The 13852-nt window shown below is 43.4% G+C and overlaps 1 protein-coding gene across 1 annotated transcript in view; it reads left to right on the forward strand.

The window, feature by feature from the left end:
• Positions 1-5895: 5895 nt before the first annotated feature.
• Positions 5896-13852, forward strand: part of CILP2 (cartilage intermediate layer protein 2) — a 53360-nt gene continuing 45403 nt past the window's right edge. Inside the window, exons 1-2 of the mRNA XM_073551328.1 lie at positions 5896-6014; positions 6829-7098. Of these exons, the coding sequence (XP_073407429.1) occupies positions 5996-6014; positions 6829-7098 (289 nt within the window). The 5' untranslated portion in view covers positions 5896-5995. The remainder of the gene's footprint in view (positions 6015-6828; positions 7099-13852) is intronic.

The raw sequence follows: 13852 nt of genomic DNA on the forward strand, positions 1-13852 counted from the left end.
GATCTAGGGTGACCCTAGTGTTAAGGACAGTGAAGGAGCCCCTGGTCCCCGGTCACCCGACAGCTGTGTTGTGACATTAGCTCTGACCGTACCCTTTTTTTCTGATCCATTATGGATCCAATTGCTGCTCTGACAGGGCAACTGCGGTACCTCAGTCTGGAGGTGGCAGATTTACACATGGTGGTTTTTCAGCACCCTGATACATGTGGTGTAGGGCTCTTATCTCCTCAGCAAACCATAGTGGAGCCCAAGATCACTTCATCTGACAGATTCTCTGGGGGATAGACAAGTTTGCTGTGTTCCAGGAGGCCTGTAAACTGTACTTCAGGTTGCGTCCCGTTTCCTTCGGTACAGAGGAGCAAAGTGTGGGGATAGTAATGTTACTCCTCCAGGGGGACCCCCAAGTGTGGGCATTTTTTCCCCTGTCTGACTTTCAGTCGCTTCAGATGGTGAATGGATTTTTTTCTGGCACTAGGCCTTATATATGATGACCCCAATCACGTCTCCTTAGCTGAGTCCAACTTCGCCAATTTCAGCAACAATACCATCCAGTGGAGGAATATTGCTCTGAGTTCCAGAGGTCGGTCACGGACACCAAGTGGATTGACCCTGCACTCTGTAGTCAGTTCTGCGAGGGGCTCACAGTAAGGGTGAAGGATGCTTTAGCTCTGTATGAGTCTCCTGACTCCCTTGAGGCAGCCAAGTCTCTGGCTATCTGGGTTGATTGTCATCTTCTCCAGAGACATAGGGAGTCACCTCTTTGTGCAGGAGGTCCGGGGTCAAGGGAGGTCAGCAATGAGCCTACTGAGGAACCCATGCAGGTGGGTGCGGCACCTCACTCGGGTAAAATAACTTTTGTCCAGAGTAAGGGGCGACTGTTTCAATTGTGGTTAAAAGGGCCATTTATTGGGCATGTGTCCCTCCCTATCACATAGTAAACAACTGCCAGGAAAACTAGGTGGTCTGGGTTGCGGGGAGGTTAGCAACCTAGGTGTCCTCATTACCTCCATGGGTAGGACACCATTTTTCCTACCAGCTCTAATCCACATGGGTTAAGGTGGATGTGTCTGCATTTCTGGACAGTTGGGCGGTGTCTAACTTGATCAATGCTAGGTGCATCCAGGCCCAAGGCCTCATTTCACATACTCTGTCCATACCCATAATCGCCGTCAACTCCACCCCCTTGAGACAGGGGCATTTTACTCAAGTCGTCCGAGACTTACAGCTTCAGGTGGGGGCCATGCACACTGAGGTGTTAGACCATTATGAGCTAGAGGGTCTGCCCTCTCCTGTGGTACTAGGATTTCCTTGGCTAGCTCTGCACAATCCTGTAGTAGATTGGCAGACTTGGGAAGTAGTAAAGTGGAGTGGGTATTATCAAGGACACTGCTTGGGTACCCAGTTTGCTAGAGTGGAGACCCAGTCTGTGCAGTTAGTTTTCAGATTTTGAGGATGTGTTCTTTGAGCAGGGGAGCCAAGAACTCCCTCCCCATTGTTCTTATGATTGCGCAATTAATCGCATTTTTGGTGCCAAGCTGCCCAAGAGCAGACTATATAATATCTCTGGCCAAGGGAGACAGGCCATGAAGGACTTCATTGCGGAAAGCCTGGCTAGAGGTCATATCAGACCATCCTCATCCCCCATTGACATGGTGTTTTTTTGTAAAGAAAAAAGATGGTTACGCCCTTGCCTGGATTTCCGTGAACTCAATACGATCACTGTCCGTAATCCTTATCCACTCCCTCTCATTCCAGACCTCTTTAATCAAATTGTAGGGGCAAAATAGTTCTCAAAGATGGACCTCAGGGGAGGATCGTATAATCTCAACAGTGTTTAATACACCTGAGGGACACTGAGAATCTGGTGATGCCTTTTGGTTGACGAACATGCCCACTGTCTTTCAACACTCTATAAATGCATATATAGGAAGGAGAGAAGTCCGGCTTTCAGGATCGCGCTGTTCCAGTCCAAAGTTCACAAGGAGTTAATCCAAGGACCAAGCAGTGATTATAACTTTCTTTTTATTCCAAAAACTCTAAAAAGAAAGTTATAATCACTGCTTGGTCCTTGGATTAACTCCTTGTGAACTTTGGACTGGAACAGCGCGATCCTGAAAGCCGGACTTCTCTCCTTCCTATATATGCAATTCTAGTGACCGGCTGATTGCTGCAGTTCATCGGATCCTACCCATTTGTGCTTATGGTTGTTGTGTTCCACACAACTGAACCAGGTGAGTGGATCCATATCTGTTGAAACGTTTATATCATTGGATAAGACCCTATTGTGCGCTTCTGTCCCCCCCTTTTTTATAATTAACACTCTATAAATGACATCTTTAGTTACCTGGTAGGCAGATTCATGGTTATCTATCTGGATGACAAATTAATTTATTCACCTGAACTTGAGTCCCACAAGGTACATGTCAGACAGGTCTTGCGTATACTCTGAGACAATAAATTGTATGTAAAGGAGGAGATCTCTTTCCTAGGATATGTGTTGTCTTCCACCAGTTTTCTCATGTATCCGGCAAAAATCTGGGCGGTATTGGATTGGGGTTATCCTGAGGATTTGAAGGCGTTAGAAAGGTTTTTTTAAGTTTTGCCAACTGCCGTAAATTCATAAAGAACTTTTTGGTAGTAGCCAAACCTTTTACGGATATGACAAGGAAGAGGACGGACTTCTCCAAGGGTCCAGTCCTGCCAGGGAGGCATTTGATACATTGAAGAGGTGTTTTTCTTCTGCGACGATTCTTATAGAGCCAACATCTCTCATCCTTTTATCGTTGAGGTTGATGCATCTGAGGTGGGAGTGGGGGCTGTATTGTTATAGGGTGCATCTCCTGGTAAATGGCCACCATGCGCTTATTTTTCTAAAAAAAACTGACAACTGCTGAGAAATTATGACAATGGTAACAAGGAACTCTTAGCAATCAAATGGGCTTATGAAGAGTGGCGTCATTTATTGGAGGCAGCGGTTCACCCAGTTGTGGTAGTCACGGATCATAATAATCTGGTATATTTGGAATCGGCAAAACATCTAACACCTCGACAGACAAGATGTACATTCTTCTTTACCAGGTTTAACTTTTTTGTCACATATAGGAAGAGAAACAAAAACATTAAGGTAAATGCCTTTTCCTGGGGGAGGAGATAAGTGTGAACCTGTACCTATTCTTCAAAAAGGAGTGGTTATGGTGTCTATGTGCTCCGATCTGGAAAGAGAGTTTGTTGACTCTCAGGGGGATGCCCCTGTTGCTTGTCCACTTGGTAAACTGTTTGCTCCTGTTAATCTCCGTCTTAGAGTCCTTAAAAACCTCAAAACCGGGAACCCACCACACCCGACGTCCATTTCGCTTGGAAATGCTACTATTACTATAGAGACTTAAATTGTACTGCCATGTGGTTTGGACATTTATAGATACGTTATGATGTGCTGCACAACTATACTGTGTATTTTCACTCATTTTATATTTGCTGTCATATGTGCCGGACAGTTATAAGTTGTTGCTGTTGTGCTGTATAACTACATTGTGTACCCACATATGGCAGAATGTATGCTATTGTGGCATGTTTGCCATGATACTGCCCCTTGATATATTGATATATACTGCACAAAAAAATAAAGGGAACACAAACAGCATGTTGCAAATTGAATAGTGTTTCCTTTATTTTTTTTGAGCAGTATACAGTGCCTTGCGAAAGTATTCGGCGCCCTGGAACTTTCCAACCTTTTCTCACATATCATGCTTCAAACATAAAGATACCAAATTTAAATTTTTGGTGAAGAATCAACAACAATTGAAACACAATTGTGAAGATGAATGAAATTTATTTTAAATTTTTGTGGAAATACAAAAACTGAAAAGTGGGGCGGGCAATATCATTCGGCCCCTTTAACTTAATACTTTGTTGCACCACCTTTTGCTGCGATTACAGCTGCAAGTCGCTTGGGGTATGTCTCTATCAGTTTTGTACATCGAGAGACTGAAATACTTGCCCATTCTTCCTTGGCATACAGCGTCCATTACAGAGTTCAGCTCTGTTATCCGGTAGTCATACAAGTTATGCACTGTTCAATGCGCAGACTTTCCAGCCACCAAGTTATCTCACCCTGTCAGGGTTTCCTCATGCTGCTTCACCATGCTGCACACATTCATTCCCTCCATGGAACTAACAGGCACACGTCGCCATTACTCACAGCCACTTCACAGGCTGTTAGCCAGGAAGCCCCATCTCAGTGGGACCTTCCACACTGGACCAACCGGGTCCCAGCATTCACCACATGTGACCTACCCTGGCCACCATATATGGTCCGTAGCCACGCACACCGGGTCACAGGGCAATGACCTCCATGAACCATTCACAGACACTTTGGAATAGCGTTCTTAAACACACCCCCTGGGTGGGTTTGTAGGTAACTGGGTCCGACCGTCTCCCCAGTTGCCTGGAGACTTCTCCCTGACACATTGATACAACATGTCAGCAGTATCACTGCTCATCAACACACACATCAGTCTCCATCTCAAGGCCACTCACCTTGAGATACATAATGGTCATTCATGTCTCTGCCATTCATCCTCTCTCCTGGGACATCCACACAGCGCCCCCTAGCCAACACAGTGGTCATTACACCACACTCAGTATAATATGCTTGTGGTGCTAGTGGCTGAAATACAGAAGGATTCAAAATTCTCCTATTCACACTATCAAAGCCTGTGGTTCAGTAGCTTTAGCTCCCAACTGCAGTTATAGAGGTTGTCTGATGAAGTCCCCCAGGGAGACTCACATAAAAAGAGGAGAAAATTACTTTTTTGTAACTGATTTTCATTATTTTTAGTATTATTAGAGGAACAAAAAAAATCTGACTTTCTTCACCTGTAGAATACAAATACATAGAAAAGCCCTGCTGTATACACTGTAGATGTATAATCTGCTTCTGGGTTCACGAACTGCAGTACAGTTCAAGATTACCAATTTCTCCTATCTACATCATTGTGGCCTGTGACTGACTCATCGTTACAGCTGCTACCTGCAAACATGAGAGCCCCAGTTTGAGTCTTGAGGAGAGAAGAAAGGAATAGTTTAATTTATGCAGAGAGATGCGGCTCCGCCCCAAGGAGGAGGAGCTACAGAGCGCTGAAGATGTCGGAGAGAGGCGAGTATTAAAAGCCGCTACTGCTCCTCTGAATGCAGGAAAATTGGGGGCTATGCCCTAACATAAGGGGCCGCATTTTTGGTATTTCCACCACCAGTTTTGTAATAAACTTCAAAAATCCCTCATTGACTTAAAAAAAAAATGGCAGTCAGATTGCCTCTTATCATAAAGTGCTAGCTTGTCCTATTGATTTGTCAACCTTTTCTGGAATGGAAGACCACCACTTTCATGGATAAACACTGCATAATTGTAATAATGGTTTCGAAGTTTGTAGCGACACCACATAATTTGTAAGAATAAGTTTTACAAGTGAAGCCACTGTGGTGTAGTAACCACTGTGTCCGCTAGGGGGTGCTGTGTGGAGGTTCCAAATGAAAGGATGTGTGGCAGAATTCGGAAGGATGGTTATGTATCTCAAAGTGGGTGGCTTTGAGATGGAGACTTAGTTATGCGTATTGATCAGCAATGTTATTGCTGACATGTTATTTCAAGGTATAAGGGAGAAGTCTCCAGGTAACTCGGAAGTTGGGCGGGCCGGTTACCTACAAACCCACCCAGGGGTGTGTCTGAAAATGCCTGTATTAAAAAGCTATGTGAGTGTGTGAAGGACCTGTGATGAGGTCATAGTCACGTGACCCGGTGGGTGTGGCTATAGACCATATAATGTGGCCAGAGTAGGTCACATGTGAGGAATGCTGGGACCTGGTTGGTCCAGTGTGGAAGGTCCCGCAGAGATGGAACTTCCTGCCTGGCAGCACGTGTGAAGTGGCTGTGAGCAATGGCGATGTGTGCCTGAGAGTTCCCTGGAGGGAATGAACGTGTGCGGAATGCTGAAGCCGCATGAGGAGCCCTGACTTGGGTGAGACAGTTGTGAGGCTAAGAGAGCCTGCGTATTGGACATTGGTAACCAGAGTGAAGCATTATAATGGATGCTATGCTGGTAATGCTGTTAAGTGAACTTTCTGTTGCTGCTGTGGTTTATGAGGCGTGAATAAAATGCAAGGACTGTATGATTTGTTGGAAAATCCTGTGCCGGAACTGGTTTTTGTTTGCTGCAGGCGAGAATTCCCTAAGTAAAGGACAGCGTTACCTCACACCACATTTCAAACAATACAAAAAAGTCATAAATTTATAGAGAAAGTATTTTTTTCTGATGCTATTGATGCTTGGTGTAGTGCACCTGGAATGTCACTCATGTTTTCCTGCGCTGACAGATTCTGTTACATTTTAGCAGAAATGTGATGAATTCCTCTTACAGTTTACAGGCTGAATCGATTAATGGAGAGCAACCAAGCTGAAGTGTTTCATGCATGAATGTTCGAATTGTTTTCAAAATTGTTTAATAGACATCTCATGTCTGACATTTAACAGGAGGCTATTGTTTTCACAAAATGTGCAAAATATGAACAAATTGTAAGTCACGTGTGTTCAAAACTACAACAGAAGCCACTGTTCAATAATGGTATCAGTTGTCTCTCCCACTGCATACTGTTGAGCGCCATTACATAACAGGGGCAACAACATTACTTTCATAACATACCCCAGATGAACGAATGGATCAGGTTCATGTCAGCTACCAGCACTGTTTTGATGAAATGTAATTTATACAAGGTTAAATGATTGAGTATTACCTTTCTGTAACGTTCTATTATTTTGATATCTTTTTCTCTTAGGTGCTTCAGAGTGGACATCTTGGTTTAATGTCGACCATCCAGAAGGTGATGGAGATTATGAAACGGTAGAGGCCATTCGCTTTTATTACCCACAGCGTTTGTGCATTAGACCTATTGCTCTTGAAGCAAGAACCACCGAATGGAATAGGCCAAAAGACACCAAAGAGGTTGTACACTCTAATCCAGAAAAGGGCTTCTGGTGCATCAACAAAGAGCAACAGAGAGGACAAAATTGTTCCAACTATCATGTTAGGTTTCAATGTCCACTGGGTAAGAAAGATATGACTATATCCAAGGCCAAGATTTGTTTTTAGGCCGGGATCATACTTGAGAGTGTGATTCGAGAAACTCGCACATCAATACCCGGCAGGTATTTCTATGCAGCCGCACACTCTGGTCCCGAGTGCCGCCGGCAGCGCCGGGTAGTGATGCGAGACACTGGCGTGAGTCTCTCGCATCACACTCGCAAGTGTGACCCTGGCCTTACAGGATTTCTCTCACATGGAAAATAAAGGAACATGAATTTTCTAAAGAAAGTATGGATTAAAGGAATTTATTAAAGTGTTTTTCTCTGCATACAAAAGGCATGACACATTTCTAGCAAAGTGATGAATAACTGCTTCCATTGTGCATGGAAATGTATCTTTTGAAAAGAGCCAAGTTGTATTTCCTTGAACAATGTGTTGCTGGGAATGCCATCATTCACAATATCTGCATTGGTTTAATGGGTCAGAATCTCACTAATCAAAATCTTATGGCTTTCTCTATGCTTAAACATTTATGATGAGATTATCTCATTCATTTATTTGTTTTAACCCAGAAGTCCGAAAGTTAAAAATGTTTCTTATGCAGCACTACAAATCATACATAAACACTCATATATATATATATTGTATATGTGTGTGTGTATCAAGCCATGCCCACTCTACATAACCCCACCCACGCCACATAGCCACACTCACTCCACATGCAAAGCCCTGTATAATAAGTATCTGATATATATATAAAGTAAATATCTAATCTAATAAATATATATCTAATATCTAATATAAATATATTTCTTAGGCGCATCTTCTTGACCACAACAGGTTACACTGCCTGTGTTACCCATAGCAACCAATCACTAAGCATCTTTCATTTCTCCACAGCTGTTTAACCCCTTTCTGACATCAGACGTACTATCCCATCCATGGGACCCAGGCCCCTATGCCCATGGACGGGATAGTACGTCTAGCGCGATCAGCGGCGCCCACGTGGTGAGCGCCGCTAATCGCGGCCGGGTGTCAGCTGATTATCACAGCTGACACCCGGCACAATGTGTCAGGGGCGGTCACGTGCTTCCGCCCCGGTCCCTCCGTGCTTCCCTGAGCCCCCCACAGCAGCGTAATGTGCAGCGCTGCTGCGGGGGGCTCTTTCCCTACAGGCCCCCGAATCCAAGATGGCGACGGGGGCCTTCGGGGGCCTGCAGGGAGCTGGCTTCCTCAGTGCCTGCAAAGCGCAGGCATGAGGAAGTCTTTTTCAATGCCTGTGACAGATTGCTGATCTGTCACAGTGATCTGTGATGTGACAGATCAGCGATCTGTCACAGGACAGTGAAGTCCCACCTGGGACTATGTAATAAAGTTAAAAAAAAATAAAAAAAGTGTTAAAATAATTTTTAAAAAGTCGCCAAATAAATTAGAAAAAAAAAAAAATATTCCCCCAATAAATCCATTTTTTGGAAATAAAAAAAAAAAAAAATAATAAAAGTACACATATTAGGTATCGCCGCGTCCGTAACGACCCGCCCTATAAAACTGTCCCATTAGTTAACCCCTTTAGCGAACCCCTTAAAAAATAAAAATAAAAATGAAGCAAAAAATAATGATTTATTATCATACCACCAAACAAAAAGTGTAATAACGCGCGATCAAAAAGACGCATATAAATATCCATGGTACCACTGAAAACGACATCTTGTCCCGCAAAAAACGAGCTGCCATACAGCATCATCAGCGAAAAAATAAAAAAGTTATAGCTCGCAGAATAAAGCGATGCAAAAATAATTATTTTTTATATAAAATAGTTTTCATTGCATAAAACCACCAAAACATAAAAAAATGACCTAAATGAGGTATCGCTGTAACCGTACTGACCCGAAGAATAAAACCGCCTTATTAATTTTACTGCACGCGGAACAGTGTAAACGCATCCCCCCAAAATAAATTCATGAAACGCTGGTTTTTGTTCATTCTGCGTCCCAAAAATCGGAATAAAAAGCGATCAAAATATGTCACATGCCCGAAAATGGTACCAATAAAAACGTCAACTCGTCCCGCAAAAAATAAGACCTCACATGACTCGGTGGGTCAAAATATGGAAAAATTATAGCTCTTGATATGTGGTGATGCAAAAACTATTTTTACAATAAAAAGCGTCTTTTAGCGTGCGACAGCTGGCAAACAAAAAACCGCGATAAATAGTAAATCAAACCCCCCGGTATCACCCCCTTAGTAAGGGAAAAATAATAAACTTAAAAGAAAATGTATTTATTTCTATTTTCCGATTAGGGTGAGGGCTAGGGTTAGGTCCAGGGCTAGGGTTAGGGTTAGGGCTAGGGTTAGGGCTAGGGTTAGGGCTAGGGTTAGGGCTAGGGTTAGGGCTAGGGTTAGGGTTAGGGGTTAGGGCTAGGGTTAGGGCTGAGATTAGGGTTAGGGGTGTGTTGGGGTTCGGGTTGGAGTTAGAATTGGGGGTTTCCACTGTTTGGGCACATCATGGGCTCTCCAAATGCAACATGGCGTCTGATCTCAATTCCAGCCAATTCTGAGTTGAAAAAGTCAAATGGTGCTCCTTCCCTTCCAAGCTCTGCCATGCGCCCAAACACTGTTTTACCCCCACATGTAGGGTATCAGCCTACTCAGGACAAATTGCAAAACAACTTTTGGGGTCCAATTTCTCCTGTTACCCTTAGGAAAATAAAAAATTGGGGGCAAAAATATCATTTTTGTGGAAAAAAATTATTTTTTTATTTTCACGTCCGAGCGTTATAAACTTCTGTGAAGCCCTTGGGGGTTCAAAGTGCTCACCACACATCTAGATAAGTTAGGTGGGGGGTCCAGTGTCCAAAATGGGGTCACTTGTTGGGAGTTTCAATAGTTTAGGTTCATCAGGGGCTCTCTAAACGCACATGACACCCGCAGACCATTCCATCAAAGTCTGCATTCCAAAACGTCACTGCTTCCCTTCCGAGCCCCGACGTGTGTCCATACAGTAGTTTTCTCCCACATATGGGGTGTCAACGTACTCAGGACAAATTGGACAACAACTTTTGGGGATCAATTTCTCCTGTTACCCTTGGGAAAATGAAAAAATTGGGGACTAATTGATCATGTTTGTGGAAACAATTCGATTTTTTTATATTCATGCCCGGGCATTATAAACTTCTGTGAAGCCCTTGGGGTTCAAAGTGCTCACCACACATCTAGATAAGTTCCGTGGGGGGTCTAGTGTCCAAAATGGGGTCTTTTATGGGGAGTTTCAATAGTTTAGGTACATTAGGGGCTCTCCAAACGCACATGACACCCGCAGACCATTCCATCAAAGTCTGCATTCCAAAACGTCCCTACTTCCCTTCCGAGCCCAGACGTGTGCCCATACAGTAGTTTTCTCCCAAATATGGGGTATCAGCATACTCAGGACAAATTGGACAACAACTTTTGTGGTCCAATTTCTCCTGGTACCCTTGAGAAAATAAAAAAAATGGTGACTAAAAGATCATGTTTGTGGAAAAAATACGAATTTTTTATTTTCACGCCCGGGCATTATAAACTTCTGTGAAGCACTGGGGGGTTCAAAGTGCTCACCACACATATAGATAAGTTCCTTGGGGGGTCTAGTTTACAAAATGGTGTCATTTGTGGGTGGTTTCCACTGTTTTGGTACATCAGGGGTTTTCCAATCGCGACATGGTGTCCGATCTCAATTCCAGCCAAAAACGTCAAATGGCGCTGCTTCCCTTCCGAGCTCTGCCATGCGCCCAAATAGTGGTTTACCCCCACATGTGGGGTATCAGCGTACTCAGGACAAATTGCAAAATAACTTTTAGGGTCCTGTTACCCTTGGGAAAATAAAAATTGGGGGTGAAAAGATCATTTTTGTGGAAAAAATATGATTTTTTTAATTGTACCGCTGTACGTTATAAACTTCTGTGAAGCCCTTGTGGGTTCAAAGTTCTCACCACATATCTAGATAAGTTCCTTAGGGAGTCTAGTTTCCAAAATGGTGTCATTTGTGGGGGGTTTCCACTGTTTTGGTACATCAGGGGTTTTCCAATCGCGACATGGTGTCCGATCTCAATTCCAGCCAAAAACGTCAAATGGCGCTGCTTCCCTTCCGAGCTCTGCCATGCGCCCAAATAGTGGTTTACCCCCACATGTGGAGTATCAGCGTACTCAGGACAAATTGCACAATAACTTTTAGGGTCCTGTTACCCTTGGAAAAATAAGAATTAAGGGTGAAAAGATCATTTTTGTGGAAAAAATATGATTTTTTAATTGTATGGCTGTATGTTATAAACTTCTGTGAAGCCCTTGGGGGTTCGAAGTTCTCACCACACATCTAGATAAGTTCCTTAGGGGGTCTAGTTTCCAAAATGGTGTCATTTGTGGGGGGTTTCCACTGTTTTGGTACATCAGGGGTTTTCCAATCGCGACATGGTGTCCGATCTCAATTCCAGCCAAAAACGTCAAATGGCGCTGCTTCCCTTCCGAGCTCTGCCATGCGCCCAAATAGTGGTTTACCCCCACATGTGGGGTATCAGCGTACTCAGGACAAATTGCAAAATAACTTTTAGGGTCCTGTTACCCTTGGGAAAATAAAAATTGGGGGTGAAAAGATCATTTTTGTGGAAAAAATATGATTTTTTAATTGTACCGCTGTACGTTATAAACTTTTGTGAAGCCCTTGTGGGTTCAAAGTTCTCACCACATATCTAGATAAGTTCCTTAGGGGGTCTAGTTTCCAAAATGGTGTCATTTGTGGGGGGTTTCCACTGTTTTGGTACATCAGGGGTTTTCCAATCGTGACATGGTGTCAGATCTCAATTCCAGCCAAAAACATCAAATGGCGCTGCTTCCCTTCCGAGCACTGCCTTGCGCCCAAATAGTGGTTTACCCCCACATGTGGGGTATCAGCCTACTCAGGACAAATTGCACAATAACTTTTAGGGTCCTGTTACCCTTGGGAAAATAAAAATTGGGGTGAAAAGATCATTTTTGTGGAAAAAATATGATTTTTTAATTGTACCGCTGTACGTTATAAACTTCTGTGAAGCCCTTGTGGGTTAAAAGTTCTCACCACATATCTAGATAAGTTCCTTGGGGGGTCTAGTTTCCAAAATTGGGTCACTTGTAGGGGGTTTCCACTGTTTAGGTACATCAGGGGCTCTCCAAACGTGACATGGCGTCCGATCTGAATTCCAGCCAATTTTGCATTGAAAAAGTCAAACGGCGCTCCTTCCATTCTGAGCTCTGCCATGCGCCGAAACAGTCGTTCCCCCCACATATCAGGTATCAGCGTACTCAGGACAAATTGCACAATAACTTTTGCAGTCCAATTTCTCCTGTTACCCTTGGTAAAATAAAAAAATTGAACCTGAAGTATTTTTTTTGTGAAAAAAAGTTAGATGTTCATTTTTTTTTAAATATTCAAAAAAATTCCTGTGACGCACCTTAATAAACTTCTTGAATGTGGTTTTGAGCACCTTGAGGGGTGCAGTTTTTAGAATGGTGTCACTTTTGGGTATTTTCTATCATATAGACCCCTCAAAGTGGCTTCAAATGTGATGTGGTCAGTAAAAATAAAATGGTGTTGCAAAAATGAGAAATCGCTGGTCAATTTTTAACCCTTATAACTTCCTAACAAAAAAAAATTTTGGTTCCAAAATCATGCTGATGTAAAGTAAACATGTGGGAAATGTTATTTATTAAGTTTTTTGTGTGCCGCATCTCTGTGATTTAAGGGCATAAAAATTCAAAGTTGGAAAATTGCAAAATTTTCAAAATTTTTGCCAAATTTCCATTTTTTTCACAAATAAACGCGTTATTTGAATGAAATTTTACCACTATCATGAAGTACAATACGTCACAAGAAAACAATGTCAGAATCACCGGGATCCATGGAAGCGTTCCAGAGTTATGACCTCATAAATGGACAGTGGTCAGAATTGTAAAAATTGGCCCGGTCATGAACGTGCAAACCACCCTTGGGGGTGAAGGGGTTAAAAGATGAAAGCTGAGCTGTGATTGATTGCTATGAACAACAGTTTTCCTTGTAGACAGTTGTGGTAACTGAGGCCTATTCTTATAATTTCTATGGTGTTATCGTGGATCGCCCACCAGGGCAGTGGGGATACTCGGTACCAGGTCGCTTCTTAAAGGGGCAGTGTCACAGCAGCAGTGACCTGGTCTGTGGCCCTAGGCATCCAATAAAAGGGGATAATGATGAAAAAGGGGAAAAATAAAGAGTTTGTAATAAAGTGTTCGTGACGCCACCTGTGGTTTCTGGTCAAAGGTGACCAGCGCTGCAGAGCAGATCCTCTGGGACTGATGGTAATGCAGCTAAGGTGGTGCAGCTCTCCACAGGCAGAGATTTGTCCCAGGGCAGTTGGTATGCAGATGTTAGAGGTGGTGATGATAGATGTAGCAGAGTTGGGTAGGTGACGGAGGTATAAATAGAGGACACAGCTGGCTGCAGTTTCCGTTTTACTGAGCAATGCAGGTACTGTCCAGGACTCAGGTTACAGATGGTTCTGGAGTCGGTCAGCCTAAAAGCAATTTGTGAATCTCCTAAATTCAGGTGGGTTGTGAGTCCTCCTTTCTAGTGCTATTGTCTGAGGTACTTGCTGCTGTAAACTCTATTCAAGTTCCTCTCTCTGTCTTCTACTTAGGTAGAACTCCACTCGCTTGACAACTCGCAGGCAACTGTAGCCTGCTTCAGGGATCTCTCCTATCTGGCATCTCCGGCTCACACGTGCTGCTGTGTCATC

This window comes from Dendrobates tinctorius, unplaced genomic scaffold, assembly GCF_039654945.1.
Source record: "Dendrobates tinctorius isolate UK_male_01 unplaced genomic scaffold, ASM3965494v1 ptg000175l, whole genome shotgun sequence".
Classification (NCBI taxonomy): domain Eukaryota; kingdom Metazoa; phylum Chordata; class Amphibia; order Anura; family Dendrobatidae; genus Dendrobates; species Dendrobates tinctorius.